Here is a 23034-nt window from a genome sequence, read left to right on the forward strand (position 1 = left end):
TCCCACTATATTTACCGTATTTAATATAATTGTTTTGTAAATGTTTTTTTGATCTTTGTTAAAAATAATTATTTTATGAAATTCCATAAGCTTAACAAATATACGCATTAAAGGATATAGGTTTCAGGATCTATAATTACACACTTTTCACAAAATTTTTTTAGAGTGATTAAGAATGATAATTATACACACTAGATTCATGCAAACCCTCATGCTCGCTTAAACAAATTAAAAGTTACAAGAAAATAGTTTTTAAAGAATTTTGTATTATTAGAAATACCTTAAAATCGCTGAATTAATTTAAACTTTTAAATTTCGAAATACAATTCAAGGTCTCTAATATCATTAAAAAAAAACCCAAATATTTACGATATTCATTTGTTATTTAAGTACATAATTTTCTTTTTTTTATTTTCAATCAAAAGTTAATACATAATTTTAGTATTATGATGCAGACTTAACCAACTCTTAAAAAGAACATTTTACGACTTTATGACAAATTTGTTATTGATAAACATATAAAAATTTATAGGCATATTTGTTTTGAAGTATGTATTATGTATTTTATAAAATGACTTTTAGACATACAATAAATGTACATCATATAAACATGTAGAAAAAAACAAATTTCATTTAATACAATATATGTATACAATCAATTTTAAAACTACGAGGTCTAATTGATAATTGTTGACAAATACTTTTACTTTGTTAGGAAAGTAGAAAATAAACAGGATTTGTATTTATTAAGAATTATACAATGATTCTTAAAAAAAATATATATAAAATTAATTTTTTTTTTTTATTCACCCTCGTATATTTTTTACGATTGTATACATACCACACAATTTGACTCTGATATACTGTTAATAATATTTTTCTATTAAATGTTTTGGCAAGAAGAAAAATATCCAATATTTTTATAGAATAAATATTAATAAAATAAAACTTTGGTATGATTTCGGTTTGAAGTTTGGTAACAACAATGGAAAATGTATTCAATCAAAAATATATACAAAAACAAAAAAAATATATATATATAAAATACCATATTTCTACTTACCATTTGTTAAAAGAGTAATCAATAATACGAGTATGTGGTGCATGGCATTCATTGTTTAAATCTGAGTATGGATCTGATGCAAGTTGATTGTATTTATTGGTGATTTTGTGGTTGTTTTTATAGTTTTTGGGATTTATTTTTTTGGTTTAAGTTTGAATTATTGATAAAAATTATAGGCGGCCAATTTTTGTTGTTGTAGTCTGCAGCTGCAATAATCCTTTGAATTCAAAATAATATCTGTGATTTTTCGTTTTGTCATTCATTTTCTAAATAGTTATTTTTTTTAATAAATGAAAATTTGAATTTATAAAGTCTTTTTAACATATTTTTATGTGATTTTGAAAAAAAACAAACCTTATCATAATCTCACAATACAAATAAATATCTTTTTTTGTGAAGAAAAAAAAAAACTTCTTATAAATTGTAAAACATAATGTATTTGTTGCTAAACATTTGCCAGAATTATGTGATTACTTTAGTTTTTTTTTGCACGCGAACACTTTGAAAATGAGAAAAAAAAAAACACGGAGATAGTAAGAAAACCAAACGGAAATGCGTAAAATAAGCTTAGTTGTGTTAGTATGAGTTATTTTCTACAGGAAACCCGTTAAAATGCTTTATTTTCTTTACACTTTTCTTTCACTGCTGTTTGGCTTATAAAAAAGAAAAGGAAATTGTCTTAAGGTATTATACACAAGTAAGCTGTATAAGATGCAAGAACCTTGGAACATTGCAGATTCATGTATATGCGTATCTGATGATAAATGTTTCAGTATACAATCATATTTTTGCTGTTACAGTTGAAATTTTATTTCATAATATTTGTGTTGGTTTATTTTTTGCCTCGTTTTTTTCACTGACACTTTTCATTTTTATTTCCGCTGGTTTATTTTATGAAATGTGTTACAAAAACAACATTGTTATTTTGGTTGGTGTTTGGCTACAAAAAAATTATAAGGAAGAAAATTAATTCATATTTTTTGTGTGCTGTTTTTTGGTATATGTGAATGCGTGTGTATATTTAATTTTAAATTCAATAAATCCTTAAATAATGTTAACTCTAGAAAAAGTTAAACTCAAGACGTAAAAATTGACCTAGCTTGCGAATTCTTCTTGACAACGTTGTTTACTAAGAGAAATCTTGAAAAATATTAAAGAGAGAATTTATGGCCATTCCTTTCGTGTCTAAACTACTATTCAATAACCTTAATATTGGTGCAAATATCTTCCCTATTGGAAGACATTGGTTTCAAAAGTTGTCATTTTCATTTTTTTTTTGGAATTTGTATAGCTTTGCTCTAATCAATCTTGACTTGGCATAAAAAGTCAAAGTGGTTTATGTGAACACCTGTTGTGATTTCACTGTGTTACTTTTGAACCATAACCCACATTCTTATATGTCAGTGGAAAACACTTTGCTCAAGTATTTGAGCTATCTTATCACTGCAGTTAAACTTCCAAAATATAAAACAAGGGCTATCCCTTATGTTTGGTTGAAAGCGGAAGTTTACAACCTGTGATAAATCTCGTATGAACAGAGTAAGCCGTAAACATACCTGGATGGATATTGCTGTACAAGATACCTTTCATTCATAACTATTCAATCAAGAACACTTCTCATTCATTCGATATACTCATAGAGAACAGCATACGGTTGGGTATGTTATATATGTTATATACCTTACGTCCATCCTGTATCATATATACATAAAAATTCATTTCCAACCCTTAGCCCTATAGTCACTCCTCTGGTAGTGTCTGTTGTCTTAGCAACAGCACCGAATTTATTCCAAATTATAGTCTTTGCCGTATATTAGTATTTTACCCAACATGCTCATCCCCCGAATTTGACAAGCACCACATGTACCCTTAATGGACATCTTAGTTCTCTGGTTCGACCCCATGTAAAATTGTCAAGGAAAGACCAAGAATATTTTTCATTATAACCAATTGATAGATCCAGAAAGCTAGATGTTTTGTTAACACCTCATTTTTTCTTGATGAGGTAAGATCATTAGAATAATTTGGCCCTAGGATCCTGTTCCAACAAAATAAGTCTTGTGAATTATAATTGGAAATTCGGTTTACCATATATGACTCTCCGAAAGCACAGGCAGTACTGAGCTTCGTTTAAAATATTGAAAAATACAGATTAACTAACTAAAATGAGCCCCCTAGGGATGTTGATAAAAGACCCTCATCTTGGTGTATTGTAATCCCGAGGTTAAAGGGTGGCACCAGTACATATAGTCTGCCTGAACTATAAACTGATTATGTTACTTCACTCCCCAGCTAGTTCTGGGATTGATATGTTAGGGATCTAAGTAGTGGCTGTAGTGTAAACTTAAATTCGCAGAAAGAGTGCATGATAAAGTTCGATGCTCTTGCGATGACAACAGATACCCACAAAGGAGTGATTGTGGAACTAAGCATTTTTGTTGGTGTCAATTGTTTATGACACAGAGTGAGTGAGAGGGGTATAGGTATATCATACCTATAATAAGTGTGACGTATGTTTTTCTCTTATGAATGTATCCGATAAATGAAACGACTTCTTTGTTGAATGATCGTGTTGAAAGGTTTCTTATACAAGTGTCGCCATTAAATTTTCCATTCTTTTCCAGGTATGTTCGGAGTTAACTCTGTTCATACCAGATTTACCACAGTGTGTCCCTATGAGTAAGAACAAAGTCTCGGATTATTTGATGTATTTGTATTTCAATCTACCGGTTACATCTATAGGTGCTGTTACCGATCCATCTGTGTGGTAGTAAACGGAAGTTGTCTCGGAAGTTTGGCAACGATGCAGCAATGGTCAGGTATAAGATAGCTCGAGCAATGTGCACGTATAGTGGACCTGAAATTCCATATACATACGTAAATTGCGACCGACTTCTAAATTACGCAATGGGACAGTGATGGTGAAAGTTCACCCATTGGTTAAAGATGATACACTCAGTATCCATTACTAAACTGAGTGTTGATTGCCACGTGTCGTAATATTTACTCATAATTCTTGAGTACTTCAGTTAAAAAAAACATTTCAATTCAATTCGACATTTTGTGCATAGAGAATTCTACCAGAGCATGTTAAAGTTGCTAGAGTATTGTAATTTCGGATTGGTAACTTACATTTTGCACCGGAAATTTTTAAACACTAATAAATGAAATAAGACCCATTTCAGATGAGAAACCAGTTTTGTAAAATCTTGTTGAAAAAGAGACGGCGGTGAGTCGTCTTTAGCCCTCTGTGATTGAGAGCTGGATTCTGTTCCACGAGTGTACATCGTAAAACACTCCTGGACTTCTGAATAAAGAGAACATGCAGTCAAGTATCTAGTTTCAAAATATAAAACTTTTATAAAAAAATAAGTAAATATTTTTCCCACATTTCATAAGCATTTGTGCATTATTGATAAAACATATTGATACAAATAAATTTTATTTAAAAATAAACACTTATATATACATATTTCCGATATGTAAATTTAAAAAAAGATGAAAATACATATTCTTAAAAAAGTTAGAATGCCCAAAATTACACATACGTATATACATAGTTTTATGTGTAAAAGAAACTTTTGTTTAACATTTATTTTATTTAAAAAAATTATAAAATTTTAAATACCTTCATAAAATAAAGAAATTCTAAAATACAAAAGTTTATCTTGATACGAGCATAAAACTTTTCATATAAGTATAAAATATTCTTTTTATTCGTGTCTATATGCATTTTTGTGGTTTTATATGCAATTCCCAACTAAATATGTATATGTATAAATACTACTTTCATACACTTTATGGGTGCAACAAAAATATGAGCATAAAAGTAGGAGGATGAAACAAACGGAGAAGAAATAAAAGTACCAAAATGAACATGAGGAGGATTTAACCATGAATCATTCTTTTGGTATATTTTTTACTCACATTTCATTCGTGCCTTCTTATAGTTTGTTGTTGTGGATTGCTGGAGATTACATGGTATATCCCAAGTATGAAAGTACTTTAAGCCCAATTTGAATTACATACCACCGCAACAACGACAACTACCAACAGTATTTAAATATGTTCCTGCAGTTCGCAATAACTATGGCGAACTTAAGTTTAATTCTACATATGGCTCGTATGAATTTGCTTGCCTTTGTGGGGCAAGTGCTTGTATTACAGTAAGAACCTCTTTCTGTCTTTTAATTTACTGTTAATATTTTTGGATTCATACGATTAATTTGTATATCATCAACTGTTATAATATATAAAAATTGTTTCAATGTTTCTTTAGACATTGTTTTATCTATAAAACTGCCGGGTACTCACAAATTTTACACATTTAAAGTTCGCAAAAGAAATGTTCAAATGCAGGAAAAAGAAAGTAACAGAAAATAAGCATAAGTTTAAACATTATTTATGTTTTTGTAATTTTGCTAGTTATGCATTTTTATACTATTTGAGTTTGTCTCTTCTTTTTTTTTCTTGAAATATGCATTTTTAAACTTTATAATTTATCAGAAAAAATCCATTTGTTATATTTGCAGAGACAAACAAAAGAAAATATTTTTTAATGAAATTACATTTAGTTTTATAATGAGTTAAAGATTTTATCGGAATTGTATCGAAGCTTAGTGAAAATGTGGACCAATTTTTATAAAATTTGGTGGATGTAATACAATGCATTTATTCTGGATTTTATCGCGTCATTAGCTTTTTTAAAGGGAATTTTGGACATTTTTAGGATGAAGTGAGACGCGTTAATTTTGAAAATTCTGCTGGAACAAAGTATATACCTCGAGTATATAACGAGTACCATTACATTTGCTAGCTATAGTTTGATTGAAAGCTTCTCAAGCCCTATTCGGGGATCAGTTTTATGGTGGCTGGATGAAATAATGAACCGATCTTAACCGATTTTAATTATATTTAAAATTGCAAGCTGCAATTTGATTACAAGGTTTATATGGACTGACTAACTCAGATCCTCCAGAGGGCATGTTACCTCCGCCATGATGTTATTGCAATCACGGGGTATAGAGAGGTGGCCAATATATCCAATCTGACCGGGATTAAAATATTAGTTACAGTCTACTGTTTGGTTTAGTCCTTGCATATATTGCCAGAGGTCAGATCAGAGCACCGCATAATATGGTACTACGGGTGGCCAGTTGCCCGCAGGACTATGTCCTGGCTGGTCTGTTGGTTGAGGTTCCTTCGGGATCCACGTAGTAGTTGTGGTTTAAACCCAAATTCGCGGGGAGAGTAAATGGCGGTTGAAAGACTGATGCATGATAATAGTCAGTATTTTGGGATAAGTTCGGTGCTGTTGCCAAAACAACATATACCCCGCAGTCGAGTGACTGTGGGACTGAGCGTTGGAAATGAGTTGCTATTAATTGTATATGGTACGGGATGAATTTGAGGTATGCGAGCCTCACCCATTCGTGTACCTATAATAAATGTGTCGTATGTTTGTCTCTTATGAATGTGTCGGATAAATGGGAAGTGTGTTGGGTTGTCTGATGATGGATTAAAGGTATCGTATACAAATGATATCATTGAATTTTCTTTCCTTCTCCAGATATTTTCATAAACTCTATTCATATCAGAATTACCACAGTGTGTCTTTGTGAGTAAGAACCAAGTCTCGACTTATTTGGTGGATTCGTACTTCGGTCTACCGGTAACATCTCTAGGTGCTGTTGCCAAATCAACAGAGGCCATCCTATCTGCGTTGTAAACGGAAGTGATGTTTTACATCTTGGAAGTTAATCAACCTGCGTGTAAGATACACAATGGGTTGTAGTGAGTTGTTTACTTTTTAGTCATCCAGTGGTTGAAAAAGTAACACCGTGAAATAGGGCAACACGCCAGGTACTCACGTAAAGCACTTAGACTTCATGATTGACTCAAAAAATAATTCGATTTTGTTTTTATTATTTTTTCCAAATTTTAAGTCGGTGCAAAATTTCGACAAGTTATCTTAAAAATTGCACGACACACATACAGACGGACAGACTGAATGACTGGGCCGATTGGTATACTTTAAGGTGGGTGTAAGTTTTCGGGAGTTACAGGTGGGTGCAATATCTTCGGGAGTTACAAACATCAGCATAAATGCATAATACGCTCCCCATTATAGTGTTCTAGGGTATAAACAGGAATTTGAACAATTACTAAAATTACTTATTGATTTTATTTATAAATGAAAATCATTAGTATAGATATAAAAATTTCCATATAAAAAATCTTTTTTATACATTTACAAAATAAAAAGTACATATTTTTGTTCAAATTTAAAAGATTTTACTCAATAGGTTTCAGATACTAATATTTGTATAATAGAAAACTCTTTAGTTAATAATAGAACAAACTTAATTGAAACAATACAAAAGAAAGTGTTAATTTATTTTATTAAATTTATTATAAAGTAACCACAAACTAAATAAATGAAACAAATAATTTAGATTTATATTTTCCACTTTTTAAGGACTATATTTTTTGGCTGACACCTTTTTTCCGTAAGAGTATTATAAAATTTTTATAGTGCAATGCACAACAAAATTTAAATCCTTTTGTGATGCTGCTCCTGCTCTTGTTGTCCGGGTTACTAAACAAGTATTCCACAATGAATTCATCAAAAAAAAATGCTCAAAGGCTATTTGGACGGTTTGTGTTATTTGTTATTATCGTTGTTGTTTACGTTATTGTTGTTGCCGTTAATAAAACTAAAATATTTTTTGGCTACAATTTGTATGGATTTGAATGAAACAGCATTCATTCAACGTAACCACATTTAGTTGTAAGAGTATAAACGAGCCAACAAAGTTTATTTTTAATTTCAATAACAAAAACTTAATAAACCAGTAAAAATACGAAAAGAACCAGAACGAAATGCTGAACCAAACAAGAAAAAAAAAAACGTATTTATATATGTAGAGTATACAATATTTTAATAAACAGACTAAATAAAAAGGGCCGCAAGGATCAAAAATATTAAATGAAATAAAATACGAGGATAAACTCATATACACTCATACTTGTATGGTTATAAAAAAAAATATTAGGAAATTCAATCATAGATACGAAAAAATAACTGGAATTGTGAAAATACGTGATATTTCATTTCATTGTATTCTAATTCTGAAAATGCTTTTGATTGTACAAACATACATACACTATTTAACACCAAATATTATGTATAATTATTGAATATATAGCAACAACTAATTGAATCCCATGATATTTGAAATTCTAAATAAACCAAAAGAACTATTAAATAAATAATAACATAGCATAGAAGGACTTTATTAGGTTCGTAACATACAAAATATGAGATCTACGCACATATCTGTATTAGCAACATAGAGAGAAAAACAATAGTAATAATCACTCCTCCGGGCATGTTTCCTTGACGAGTGTCATATCATGGTGTATTGAAAAGGAGTCTAACTATAGCAACACATAATCTGGTATTACGGGTAAATGTTGTCCGCAGGACTATGTCCTGGCTGGTCAGTTGGTTAAGGTTCCTTCGGGATCCACGTAGTGGCTGTGGTTAAAACCCAAATCGTGAGAAGAGGGCTGCTTGGTTAAAAGACTGATATACGGTGAACATGATTTTCATGATACATTTCTGTTATCGTAGATGCTGGACCGGTACGAATTACAGAGCATGACGGTGGATTAAGAAAATTTTGGATTTGAGCTAATAATGAAAATATTTTTTTTGTGACGCTTCTGATGTCTACTTGCATTCTACAGAGAGAATGGAGTATCTGATGGATTTGGCAGACGGAGTTGGTGCAGTGATATGTTAGAATCTTTAATCTAACAATAAGGGAAGGATGGACATGGTGCAAGGTCGTCACTGCCCTCACTTTGATGTATTTAGGGATTTTCCTAGTGTATGCTCAACTTATCACAGTAAGTCTTTGTGACCTCTGAAATAAGGTCTTGTCAATTATTATGATCCATGTGACTACCAATTACGTCCCTCTAGGTGCTGTTGCCGAAGCAACATAACCATAGTAATGTGGTTGAGCGACATTATGTTGGGGTAGATTGAGCTTACTCAAGACACCTGTCTTTGCCCAACATGACTACTATGTCAGGAGATTATATAGCTCGAGTACTTGAGCCGGAACATCCATGTATAAATATTGCAACCTGTGTGCAAGAAAAACAAAGTTGCAGTGGTGAGTTGTTTACTTTTTACTCACCTAGTGGTTGAAAAAGTACCACCGTACCACCACCAAGATAGGACAACACGCCAGGTACTCACGTAAAGCACTACGACTTCATGTCCATATTCATTCATATCCATCCATCTGTCTGTCCATTTTGGCGTTGAAAATGAGCAAAATTGGTTAACATCAAGAAAAGTTATGAATTAGAATTTAAAAAAATTTAAAACAAATGTTTTTTTATTCCTTTAAAATTTATTAATTGTTAACAACTTCTTTCAAAATAATGGTATCTTTATAAAAAACTTCAAAAAAAGATTTCGTATGAAAAACTCTAGATCTGTCCATATGTGGTTATAGCTCCCATACAAGGTCTCCTCCCAAAATCACTAAAAATCACATTACGCATTACCAAATATGGATATCATAGAAAATTTTTCACAAAAATTGATTTTATATACAGAAATGTGGTTGTAAACATTTTTTATCGGTAGGTATATAATTATTCATAGCTCCGATATAAGGTTCACTTTTGTATATCACTCAAACGCACATTACTCATGACCAAATAATATAATCGGTGAATAATTGGTCAAAGCTCCCATGCATTGTCCCAACCCAATAACAAAATTAATTAAGTAATTAGAGTTTAAAAACCTCAACTATTATTTACCTAAATTTAGGTGATATTCGATTTTCAAAATTTTTACTAAAAAAAATTGTGACAACAAAAATTATGTTAAACTTGTACATCACGTATCATACACAATGAAAAGAAAAACAAAGGAAGCAAAATTTACCATTTTAAAAACAGTGATAAAAATTGTTAAACAGATTTATCCATAATGATATTAGTTCATAAATAGTGCGTATAAGCCATCAATCGTAGCATATGTATGTATATTACTATTTATTGGCAAGAAATCAATTGACGAAACCCTTTATTTTATTTCGATATTGTTTTACATAAAGTCCTTTTTCATCTTTAAAATAAATTAAATTAAGCAAAACTTTTTGGTTGTAATCATATGATATTTTTTTCCTGAACAAAGTGACTTTTTCACTTGTTGTATGTGATGTGGGTACCGAATAATTTCTATTGCCAGAAATATCAGCTTTACATAGTCACACAATACTTGAGTCAAAGTGTAAAATGAGGGGTATGTATATGAGTATATGTATATTTAGCACTATTGTTACATACAAAATCTATTATTTGTTTTCATTTTTTTTTTTGCCAAAATTCACGTACATTTAAATATTGTCAATATATGTATGCATGTATGTATCTCATGTGTGTTACAGGCCACTGATTCTATACGAATGAATAGATGGATATTGGAATCTGAATTTGACACTTACTTTCCAACTGACTTCTAGTACCTAAACGAATAATGAAACTGAAAACAAAAAAAATCTTTGTGTGTTTGTGTGTATCTCATATTCATACAAGTGTGCAGCTGTAACAGAGTAATGCTAAAAGTCTGCCTGAGAATAAGGAGTGAGAGGAGAAAAGAGTGATGTTGAATTTTGTAAAGTTCATTCAAGTGGTATTTCATGTTGAAAGAGGTCAACAAAATCTACAAACATATACAGGAAAACAGATTTTTACAAATACATACATATACACATATACATAGCTGACAGAGTTAAAAAGTTCTTACCATGATTTTTTTTTACGAACTAGCAGTGTTGACTTGATTTAAATTGAGTTGATTTTCGACCCAACCACCAGAACTATATTTGCGTATTATTATTTAAAAACACTCGTGTACGAAAATAGCACTACTTCATTTATAAATTTTTGAAGATATTAAAAGCAATACTGTGTTTTATTTTTTGAAAAAAAAAACACTAAAAAAATAATTTTGAATAATAAAATAATTATAAATTGTGATTTCTTATAGTATTCTACTTAAATTCTACCGAAGGGCATGGCTAACCCTTCGGTTATTCTGTATAAAATTCCGATGATAATACGAAGCTATGAACTTTGATCTAAACATAAAATAGTCAATAGGATAGAACATAGACCTGTCCGTAGATAAGAGATTTGTCAATCTCTTATTCACTAGTAAATAGATCAGTCTATGGACTAATCTATAGGCTTGTAAATAAATAATAAATAAACATCGAATTATTAGTCATAGATTTACAAAAGTATATACATTCTAGGTCCGTATTAAATTCTAGGATAATCTAGAGATGTCCTTCCAACTGTCTGTTGAAAGCAAGATAGAGTCCGAACGGGAAAATTTCCCATAGTTTGTTTGTTTGTTAGGTATTTGTTTGTTAGGATCAATATATAAGTATTAGGATATTCAATTATTCGGGTTATTCGACAAATAATTATTTGAGGTTGTACGTTAGCCGGTTAATAATCGGATAATTAAAAATTATTTGGTTATTCGAATAAAAGGAAACTAGATGTTATTATTGCTTTTAAGAAGAAATTTCTTTATATAAACCCTGTAACAATTTTGAAAAAAGTATTCATACATGGAAAAGTTAATAAGCATGTAAAAATAGATTCCACTTATAGAATTGTATACTCCGATTTGTATGTCCTTATAAAAGGATTTCAAAGTTTAAAGGACTACAAACGAATATTTAAAATATTTATATATATTTTATAATGCTAATATTGGTATCAAATGAAAGCTGGGAATCTGTACATTCTATCTATATTATTTACCTGTCTCACTTAGAGAAAAAACGAAAAAGAAATTAAATTTAAAGAGGTTACATTTTCGACTCAAAAACTTTTAACTACTTTTTTGAGACAAATTATCTTTAAGATTTCCAATTCTTTCTTGATGATCTTGATGATTTGAAATAAATTATATTATTTCGAGGCAGAGCTTCATTTGAAATTAATATTAATACCAACTTTTTAATATACATTTGGAATTCCATCTTTTGAAATCGGACGTCTTTTAAACTTTAAAGTCCTTTTACAGGAGCATAAGAGCTGATTATGAAAAACTGAATACACAGAATTAATACTAATGGTCCACAATTTCCTGTACGCATAGATTTTTTCAAGCGATATAATTATTTCCATGATTTCTTTTCAAAAATCATTAAATAATTTTTTTTTATTATAGAAAATTGATTAAGAAATTAAGGAAAAAAGAAAATTTATTATAAAAATATTAAATTTTGTAAAAAATACATAGTAATTTTACTGCTAAATAGAGAGTTTTTCTTAATCGGTTAATTGATAGAAATTATTCAGTTTTTTCGTTATTTGAAATTTGACAATTTTTATTTATTCGAACGAGTAATTGTCAGAAATTAATCGATTAACCGAACGACGATTAATCGTTTGAATACTCTAATATGTATCCACAAAATTTTCTGAGGATCGGTCTATAATTGACCCAGTTTTATATTAATTTTCAAGCTTGTTTTGTTCACTACTATAGTGCAGAGAGAATTATATATTTCTGCGATTATTTTAGATCGATTTAACAATGTCCGTCCGTGTGAAACAAAATATTTTTAGGTCCAGTGTTGAAATTATAAAATTGGACCATAATTTCAAATATACTTGCACGACAGTACTTACTAAATTGTAAGACGATCTAATTATGTTCGTCTGTCTGACAATCTGTCTGTCTCTCTGTCCCTCTATATGTCAATCTGTTTAAAGTACAATAGTATCCGAATGGAAAGAGCTAGAGGTTTAAATTTGCCCACAATATTGCCTCTTAACAAAGTTGGTATTACAAAAAATTATACAAGTGGCCCCTGAAAAATAGTTTTCATAATCATAATTCGTATAGAGCAATAAAAATATGTATAATACAGTTACTTTTTAACAAATTTCAGTGTTGTCCTTATACCTAATACACATACATATGCATATATTCTCCAAGTACTTAACAACATACATTCATACTCTAGAGCTTTACATGCATAAGTATGTATTGAGAGTAAGTTTATTATACATAATATAATGTGTGTATGTGTTTTCGTTATACATTCCTTTTTGTATTGTTTCATATTTAGATCTCTAAACCCCTCTTGTATTTTTTAAAATATTTAAAATAGAACAACAACAAAAATAAATGAATACCAACAAGAACATAAGAAGCGGTTTGTGTAGTACATTTTAAATTAATTATCATGACAATGACGAAGGTAAAATCACAGTTTGTTCATATTTTCTTTTTCCAGCTGTCTTATTCTTATGTTACATTATATTTTCCTAACACCATTCATTCATTTCGTAACCCTCTTACTTAGTTACTTACTTTCACTCGTTCAGAGTCAGTCAGTTAGTCATTCATCCATTCATTTTTTCACTTATTTATTTTTCATTATATATGTGTATGTGAGTGCGTACGTCTGTATTACTTTATTTTCCCTAACCTTTTTTTCTGTTCTCCTAACCATGTTTAACATGATGTTTTTGTCAAATACATTTTTTCTATGGCAGTGATTTTCTTTTCACGTTTTGTTTTAGTTTTATTTTTATTTTTCAAGTATGACAAGAAAAATTCATTTTAAAAATTACATTAGCTTTGTCACTGTTCATTCACGTTATTTAAAGTATTTACTCATTACAGAGATGGGCCTTTTTCCGTTTTGGCTGCTGTTTGCGGAGCCTATGTTGTTTGAGTTTTTTTTTTGTCGCAAAAATAAGATTCGTTGACAAATTGTACGAGCTTATTGAAATAAATTGTTACTTAATTAATAATCTGTTAGTGACTTGTAGTTTAATGGGATTTTTTTTGTAACAAATACCTAAGACATATAGGAATTTGTGAAAACAATAAAATAAAAATATTTTCAGATGATATTTTTGAAATTGTGATATCATACCCTTTATGAAAAGTTTGGCATCAACACTCGTATAAGCATAATTATTTTTTTATATCAAAACTCTGATATTTGACGACATATTTAAATATGTTAAAAACTACAAAAAATTTTAAAATATTTTAATTTAATAGTTGCTGTAAAAGAACATTTAACGTAATTATAAGCCTAAAGGCCCGATGCGGGGGGTACGGTTGTATGGGTGCTAGCCGAAATAATGGACCGATTTCAAACAAATTTCATCAAATTATCTTGAAAATTGTGACTTGTAGTGTGCGCACAAGGTATATATGGACACACAGACAGACAGACAGACAGACGGAAGGACGGACGGATGGACAGACGGACATAGCTAAATCGACTCAGATAGTGATTTTGAGCCGATTGGCATACTTTAAGGTGGGTCTATAACCAATATTTTTGAGTGTTACAAACATCAGAACAAACGCATAATACCCTCACCACTATAGTGGTGTAGGGTATAAAAATTTATCAAAAGGTTTATAAGACAGTTTTTCATACAAAATTTGTTATATAAACCTCTAATAACCTGTTATAAATAAGGCAGTCAGAGTATAATTAATAAAATAATTTTTGCTTCCTTTGTCGAACAATATAATATTTAATTCTATTTAAAAAATAATATTAAAATCGGTCCATAATTGACCCTACCCTCCAAAAAATTAATTACTGACTGAAATTCGATATAAATAAGTTTCGTACGATCAAAAATCTATTTAACTAATTTAGTGAAGATCGGTCCACAAAAAAAAAAATGCATTTAACGTACATTACTGCTTATAGGGAAGTATTCCACTTACTGCATATGGTTTGATGTTTGGTATATAAGATTCGGCGTAGTCGAATATATCACTCTTACTTGCTATAATTTCATTTTCTCCAAATTAAATAAAGATTCACCAAATTAATGCTTATGGAGCTCATGATCACTAATGCAAAAAACCTATAACACTTTATTAAACGGGAACCGATTTCCTATCGATTTTCTATCTGTGTGCATATATTCCAGTAACATATTAAGGAGTATCGCTTTGTAGTATCATCAATACCACCATCAGTGGTGAAAGAGTGTATGTATATATTTATAAATAAGTTAGTCTTTTTCTGATTAGGATTAAGATTACTGAGCTATCAGTCTGTCTGTATATCAATCTGCATGTCTTTCTGTTTGTCTCACTATACGTCTGTCAGTTTGCCTGTCTGAAAGAAACCAGAGACTAGTATATTCTGTATTCTTACGTGAATTTTAACATTTTTATTACACTCGAAAGTTATCGAACACACGCACAGAGTTTGTCTGGTCAAGCTATCTAAAGCTTTTTTATATGCAGCTTAATTTAATTTTGTATATGATTTCTTCTTAATTCTCTCTTAATTCGAACGAACTTTTAATAGAAAACGAACATTTTTGTTTTCAATATGAACTGTTCTAGTTCTGTTCTAGAGAAACAGGCACTTAATGTATACTATGAGATGCAAAAATATATATTTTTTTTGTATTTATGAAACGAATTTATTTAACACTATATACTTAAATATTGGAGAGAAAGTCAGTCATATTTCTGATGAGTTTTTTTGTACGTATATTAGGTTTGGAACGGTGTTACAAAATACTAACTAAAACTAAAATTTAATTGATCCTGTGATGCCATTTCTCAAAGTTTTCGTCCATTTCTCAATATTAGGTGAGCTGACACCATTTCAATTTTTACTAGCACCGATAGGTAAAAGCAGCAATAATTTAAAAATTCCTGTATGATCAAAATTACTAACTTTGACGCTATATAACTCCAATAAAGCTGAACATTTGGGACTAGCTTGCTATCCAATCAAAATGGGGTGAAAATTTATCCAAATCGAGTTGGGTTTCTTGTCACAAAATTGCCCATAAATATAAAACATTCTCACACTAATACACAAATCCTTTAATTAATTTAAATTTAAATAAATTCAGGAATAAATTTAATATAAATTCGTAAAATTAAACAAAATATTAAGTGATTTAATTATATCCTACACCACTTTAGTGGGGAGGGTGTATTGGGTTTGTGCTGATGTTTGTAAAGAACAATTATATTGGTCCTACACCCACTTTAAAGTATACCAATCGGCTCAGGATCATTTTCTGAGTCTATAGTTAACATCAGTCCATTATTTCACCTAGGCCCCATAGAACTTAACCCGGCTTTTAAATTCATAATTAATTAATATACTCGTACCTCGACAAAAAGCTGCAAAACCAAGTTCTATACTAGCTTTGATGACCCAGATGAACTTTATAATTATAGGGTCTCATTTGACCCTAGTCTCTATAAAAAGCCCCCATCAAAATTTTACTTAAATAGCCACAGTTTTAATAAACAATAAATGGCTTAAGTATATCTGAGGCAAGGTACAATTCAACTTAAATGCTTTATTATGAAAACTAAATCACATTTTATTCGTATATAGGTGTATAGTATTATATGGTCGACCACGCCCGACTATAACTTCTTACTGGTTTTTAAATATTTTTAGTTAACAAATTTAAGATTAATGCTTTTTAAGCAATTTATAAATATTTGTAGTTAAAAAACTAAATTCAATTTAAAACTAAATTTTTTTATACTGTTTTTTAATGTTAAAATATTGAATAAATTCGATCTGGTAAATTCTATTAAAAGAAATAAACAAAAATAAATAAATATTGTATATAGGTTGTTTTCTATTTACGGCTTAAAATTATGAAAAATGTTTGCGAAATAAATATTTAATCTTTCAACGGCTTAAATGTGGTTATTAAATCAATTTTATATTGATTCTTTTCAATTTGTGTGATACTATTAGTTAGTTAAAGCAAATAAAAAATATAAATTTGTGGGCATACATACATATGCATGTACATGTACATTTTAAACTATGATGACATTTTTTTGAAATAAAATAACGAAGAATATTTGTTTGTGTGTTAAAGATAAAAAATTAGAGTTTTGTTTAGAATTTATACAGATATACGTACGTATGAGTAATATTGAATTATATAGGTATTATAAATATCAATCATACGTTAGAGGGGATTTTAATATTGCTTCTTTTTTTGGGACGCAACAAATTGAAAATATTAATCTTTGAAAAAATAAAATAACATGTCTGTAATATATTGTTTCTATAACTATTATAACAAATAACTTTCCCAATTCGTGCGATATTCTTATGAATATCGTCAATTAAAATGCAAAAAGGCGTAACAACAAATGCGTAATTTCCTCAAGACAGAAAGACCTGAAAGAAAGAAGGCATGGCGGAACAGTTGTATTCAAACGTGTTTATCGATGTTGTTTTAAAATGCTTGTATGAAAATGTGTTATTTATATAAAAAGCTTTAATTTTATTTAGATTTTTAAAAGTGTTGTTACGCCCTTTTGCATTTCAGTTGTTAATATTAAATTTTTAATTTAATTTCCATTCCATTGTTTTATTTTATTAGTAATTATCTCCAATTTCTAAAGAATTTAAACTCATTAAATAGTTTTATTTAATTTTTATAAATATTAAAATAATTGCTTTATATAAAATGCAATTAATATTTTCATTATAGTGTCATTTAGTGCAAAATAATTTAACTTATCTAATTCCTCAATCTCTACACATATCTATGTATGCATGTATAATGGATTAATACTCTTATGTGTTTTAAATAATATCAACTAATGGCATTTATAGGGTTTTAAATAGCAAACAAAATAGTATTATTAAATTTAAATTAATAAATTTTTAATAAACCTATTATATGTTTGAACAACTTTTATAATATTTATATATTATTTACTTATTTGTACTTTACAAATCATTTGCAGTTTATGTTATTTATAATAAGAATTTTAATAAAATTTTCTATTGCACAAAACAAATGCATAAGTAATATTTTAAATATTGGGTTGACTTGGTTTAAAATCAAATAAGAGAAATTTTATATATTTCGATTAATAGATATTTTCATATCTAGCCTGGGGTCAAATATCATTCATATATTATCCCATTGGATCAGAATCTATCCTTAGGATTTCTTCACTACATTTCGTATTCAAGACATCATTAAGTTGTTCTGTCTCAGCCGATTAATGTATTTTCTCAATATTTTTAATTTGGTGTTTCCCATATTTTGTGTAATTGTTGGATGTTTATAATTGTATGTCAATCCCATAGTTTTTCTCTTACTCGGTAAATTTTTAAGAATTTTTCATATTTTGTAATGACCTAATTATCAGAAAATAATACATGAGATATGCATTTACGAAATTATATAAATTTATTTTTCACAATGTGATGTTTTTATAGATTTTACAATAAATGAACTTGATTTTCATTTAACCAAAATACTTATTATCAGTTAGTTAGAAATTTTGATTAGTTCAGAAATAGTTGCATATTGACCTAATTAATTAGATTTTAAACAAAACTTAGAATTCGTTTTAACAAACTCCCAATCAGATTGTCTTCTTAGTATGACGAATTTTAGATAAATTTTCAAATTATGTATATTTTTGCAATGTACTGCGTTTACTGATTTCAAAATATAATGAACTTTATATTCATGTACCTTAAGTAGTAAGAACATTTTCTTAGTTAATGGGAAATTTTGATGATTTAAGTTCAAAAGAGGATCTTAAGTACATGATAACCAATTTTGAACAAACCGAAGAATTCGCTTTAATTTATTTACATCAGATTGGATTTCTAGAACAAACACTATTATATTTTTTGATTAGACTAATATAAATATTAAATTTAAGACGATCTAGTCCGCATGCCATTAAGTCTGTCTGTACGTCTGTAGAAAAGTATTCTAAGGCTCAACTGTAAATGCAATTATTTTATATGTCGGATTTCACTAAGTTCGTTGATTTTTCTGTTGACTATTGAGTGATTATTATATGGACAATTATATGTCATGTGACCAAATAGATTTAAATGAAATTTGCATCAAGGGTATTACTTTTGGATTGTAGATCAAACACATCCAACTTTATCGGTCAAGAACTGCCGCATATAGAGGAGGTCAAAGTTAGACATTTGGGTGTAGCTTTTCAACTTTTCAAAAAGTTGTCTTAATGAGTTTAAATAGCTATTTTCCGAAATGTATTTGTTGATTTGGTTTTTTTTTCAAAAGAACGTTCAGGCCATTTAATTTAAGACCTTTGTGGTCACTTAGTAATATCATTAAAATGTCCAACATTGACTCCCTCTAACTCTAAAATTTCTTGACCGATAGAGCTGTGCCTGTATAATTTTTATTTGTACATCTATATTTCCTTGACTAATTCATTTACAAATATAGGCAAATTCACATGAAATTTGGCCAATGAATTTTTATTCATACTTGTATTTTTAAAGATTTTTAAAACATTAGAAATATTTTTCGCAAGCTTCACTTATATGAGGCATAGTTGAAATTATGGAAACATTTGTGCCAAATTTTATCAAATTCTCTTAAAAATTACTGGCTATATTTTGTTAATGACTTCTTTAAGGACATACGGACGGACAAACTTCATTAAATTGATTAGGGAAGTTAAATAATTATCGAAAATATTTATTTCACTCTCCACTAAGTTAGCAATTGAATATGAAAGTAAAACAACTCCATTTAACGAAATTTACACAAATTTTACCTTAACAGCCAATGAAAAGGATACGTAAATGAATTTGATGTAAATGAATTTGATGAAACTCATTAATATTAAGAAAAAAAATCTTCCAAATACAAGTTTTAATAGGCAAATGTCATATTTAATCCATTGTGCGGGTGAAGCACGATTACACCTCCAGCCTCTATAAAGGAAACGTTAATTAGACAGCAGTTGTAATGCAGTTTTGAACAATATATTTTTATGTGATGTATGGCGGATATCGACCCATACATAAAGTTAAAGGTTCAGTTTACAACTTCATTAGTTAAAGCAATATACGTACAAATTTTGACACAAATAAGTTTTATAAGAACTAAAATCTTTCTAAAAAATTTGATAAAAATCGGCCATATAAACCCCCCTTTAGAAAATTTATTTAATAAACTTAAAAAAAGCAATATAATGGAAAAATTCGCCATTAGAAGGTTTAGGAGTGCCAAAATCGGTTTATCAATCAGGATGTTTTCTAAAATATATTTTAAAATTCTATTGTTTTTTTTTTTTTTTTTTGAAAAACTTGCAAACAAAATTTTTATTTTGGATTATGAATACCGTTGAATCTTACAAAATTTTAAAACTCGTATTATGAAGTTATAAAAAATTATACAACTATTTGAATCTCCTGAATGGTTAAAAGTTCAAAATTTTAATTAAATTTAAACAAAAAAGTAAACAAATTAATAAAATAATTAAAAAATATTAAAAACCTAATGTTAAGTTAGTTTTATGATTTCGTTTCAACCACTACCATACTAATATCACATGTAAATTAAATTCCACAAACCTTTATGAATAGCAATAAAGTTTTTACATGTCAAATATTTGACAATTTGATTAAATTGTGATTAGTTTTCATTTACATCAATAGTTTTGTAAATTGAGTTTGTAGGCTTTTGTTTTTGTTTAATTATTATTTTAATTATTTAGGAGAAATTCACTTTCTTCATTATTAATGCACATTTTGTAATTCAATAGAGATTTATCGAATTTATTTAAAGATATTAACTTTTATGTTTAATAATTGAATTAAAATTTAATTTAAAGTCATATAAATACAAATAAACAGCGAGGCTCTATTAAACAAGTAAAGATTTCCATTGAATTTGCGGAATTTTTAGAGAACACAAAAATGAAATTTTGTTATAAATTGATTTTGCACTGTGGTAAGTAAAACTGTAGCATGGTATGTAAAGGGACTATACAAAAAAAAAAGGAAAATATTGAACCGGATATTAAATCAGAAACAAATACACACAGACTCATATGCATATTTATATGAATTTAAAGAATTTTTAAACTCGTAAAAGCACACACACACACATACACAGACACCATAAAATGCATTCAAATGAAACAAATATTATAACTGTCATCCATCCATCCGTAACATCATAATTTCTTTTTTATTTTCGTTTTTTTTATTTACTTTATTTTCAATTTCTTTCTTCTTTAACTTGGTCAACTGAAATAACAAACGTATAAATAAAACGAAACAACGAGCGAACAATAAGCGAGCAGACGAAAACGCACGAATTTACGTATTTTCAGTTGTACATTTGTTCAATTCAATTCAGTTGCATGCGTGTATTATTGTGAGTAAGTTACTGAGTGAATATCTGTCTGACTGACTGACTGTCTAAATGACTGACTTCACTGAGTATGCGAGTGTTTGATAGTTTATTTGTACATACGTACGTAAATTTGATAGAATTTAATTTAGTATCATCATTGTATTAAACATGTTCATACACGATCCCGTTGACAGCTTCACTTCGTACTGAAGTAATTTAAGGACTGACGGCATTTGACTCTGTCCCGACATGCGACACGGTGATGTGCTGGAATTCTTTTGCCATTTTTCCTTAACACACAGACGCATACATTTTGTAATACATGAATTTCTGTTTTGCTGGCTGGCTGGTTGGTACACTGCTGTTGCTGCCACCACACACAAACACACATCAGCTGCTCCTGTTTACAATTTTGCTCATTTTCGTTTTATTTTTTTTTTGCTTTGCTAATGTTACTGATTGTTGTTTGCTATTTCTGTCGTTATTGCCCTTGTTGTTGTTATTGAGCACTTTATCTTTACTCGTGCGGTGTAATTTTTGTTTTCCCTTTAACATTTAGAAAATAGCAGAGCCTTTAGTTGTAAGAAAAATCCAGTTCGTTTAAACAGATTTTTAATGTTGATGTTGTCGGTCGTTTGCTGGTTCTGGATGCTCTAATATCTCTTTTATGTTCTAGTTGTTATTGTTTTCATTCTTTTGTTATTTAAGATTAAAACGAGAATTTTACAGATTTAATGCTTCCTCCATCCATCCAATAGCAGCAGAAACAGCAACTTCTCCCTAACCAAAAACATCAAAAACATAAAAACATTTTAGTTGTTACAATAAATTGTTTTCGGGTATTTTAATAAACTCTCAGTTGTAACATAAAAGTAAAAATCACATGAGATATATCTACAGAGATAAAAAAGTGCTCCCATCATAAATTGGTACATAATGAGAGGCGAAGAGAGTGAGAGCCTGCAATTTATTACAAATAAGAATGTACTCATTTAAGAGTTTATTTTACTAACAGTGTCCTTTTTAAGAGTTTTGATTGTAACATAACAAATAGAATTTTGTAGTTTTGTAGTTAAATGTATTGGTATAACACTGTTAAGGTAAGAAATCTACGACAGTTTATAACAATTTTCAATCACTTTTATATTTAACAGAATTTTAACATTTATAAAAGATAACAGTATAAAACTGTTAATTTGGGGGTTTTCTACGTTATTTTTTTAATTTTTTCTAGTTTGAAATTCAAAGGTTTTAATAAACCCTTAGATTACCCTTAGATTATGTTATCATTTTAAAGATATTTCAATACTCGCTAATGTTTTACTTTATTCAAAACTATTTTTAAGTATTCTTATAATGACGTATATTTTCTGAGCTAAAGGATATTCACACAATTGATGGAAGACTGGGCTTTGAGCGAATCACAACTCAAGCGGTCATCGAAACTGCTCTGGCCAACTCTGACAAAGGAAATTAACTGGAATTTGTTTGTCTTTATATAAGAATAGTTTATATTAATTAATCTCTTTTCCATTATCTAGAGAAGCGTCCCCAGGGGGCATGTTTCCTTGGTGAAACCTCCACCTTGGTGTTATTGCAATCCCTTGAAACAGATGTGTTACCAACACCGGGACTATAAATTGGTGTTTAAAGTCTCATGCCTGGCTTGGTCCATGCATATATTGAAAAGAAGTAAAACCAGAGAACCA

At 29.1% G+C, this 23034-nt stretch overlaps 1 protein-coding gene across 6 annotated transcripts in view; it reads right to left on the reverse strand.

The window, feature by feature from the left end:
- LOC111675540 overlaps nt 1-22985 on the reverse strand; it is a 121457-nt gene extending 98472 nt beyond the window's left edge. Inside the window, exons 1-2 of one of the 6 annotated variants that reach the window (XM_046950421.1) lie at nt 21450-22985; nt 1064-2003 (exon numbers count right to left, since the gene is read on the reverse strand). In XM_046950421.1, coding sequence (XP_046806377.1) covers nt 1064-1115 — 52 coding nt within the window. In that variant the 5' untranslated portion in view covers nt 1116-2003; nt 21450-22985. Of the gene's footprint in view, nt 1-1063; nt 2004-20538 lie in introns of all 6 variants that reach the window. The other 5 variants (XM_046950418.1, XM_046950417.1, XM_046950420.1 and 2 more) reach the window with 5 other exon arrangements.
- Between the last annotated feature and the right edge of the window lie 49 nt (nt 22986-23034).

Source organism: Lucilia cuprina, chromosome 4, assembly GCF_022045245.1.
Source record: "Lucilia cuprina isolate Lc7/37 chromosome 4, ASM2204524v1, whole genome shotgun sequence".
NCBI lineage: Eukaryota > Metazoa > Arthropoda > Insecta > Diptera > Calliphoridae > Lucilia > Lucilia cuprina.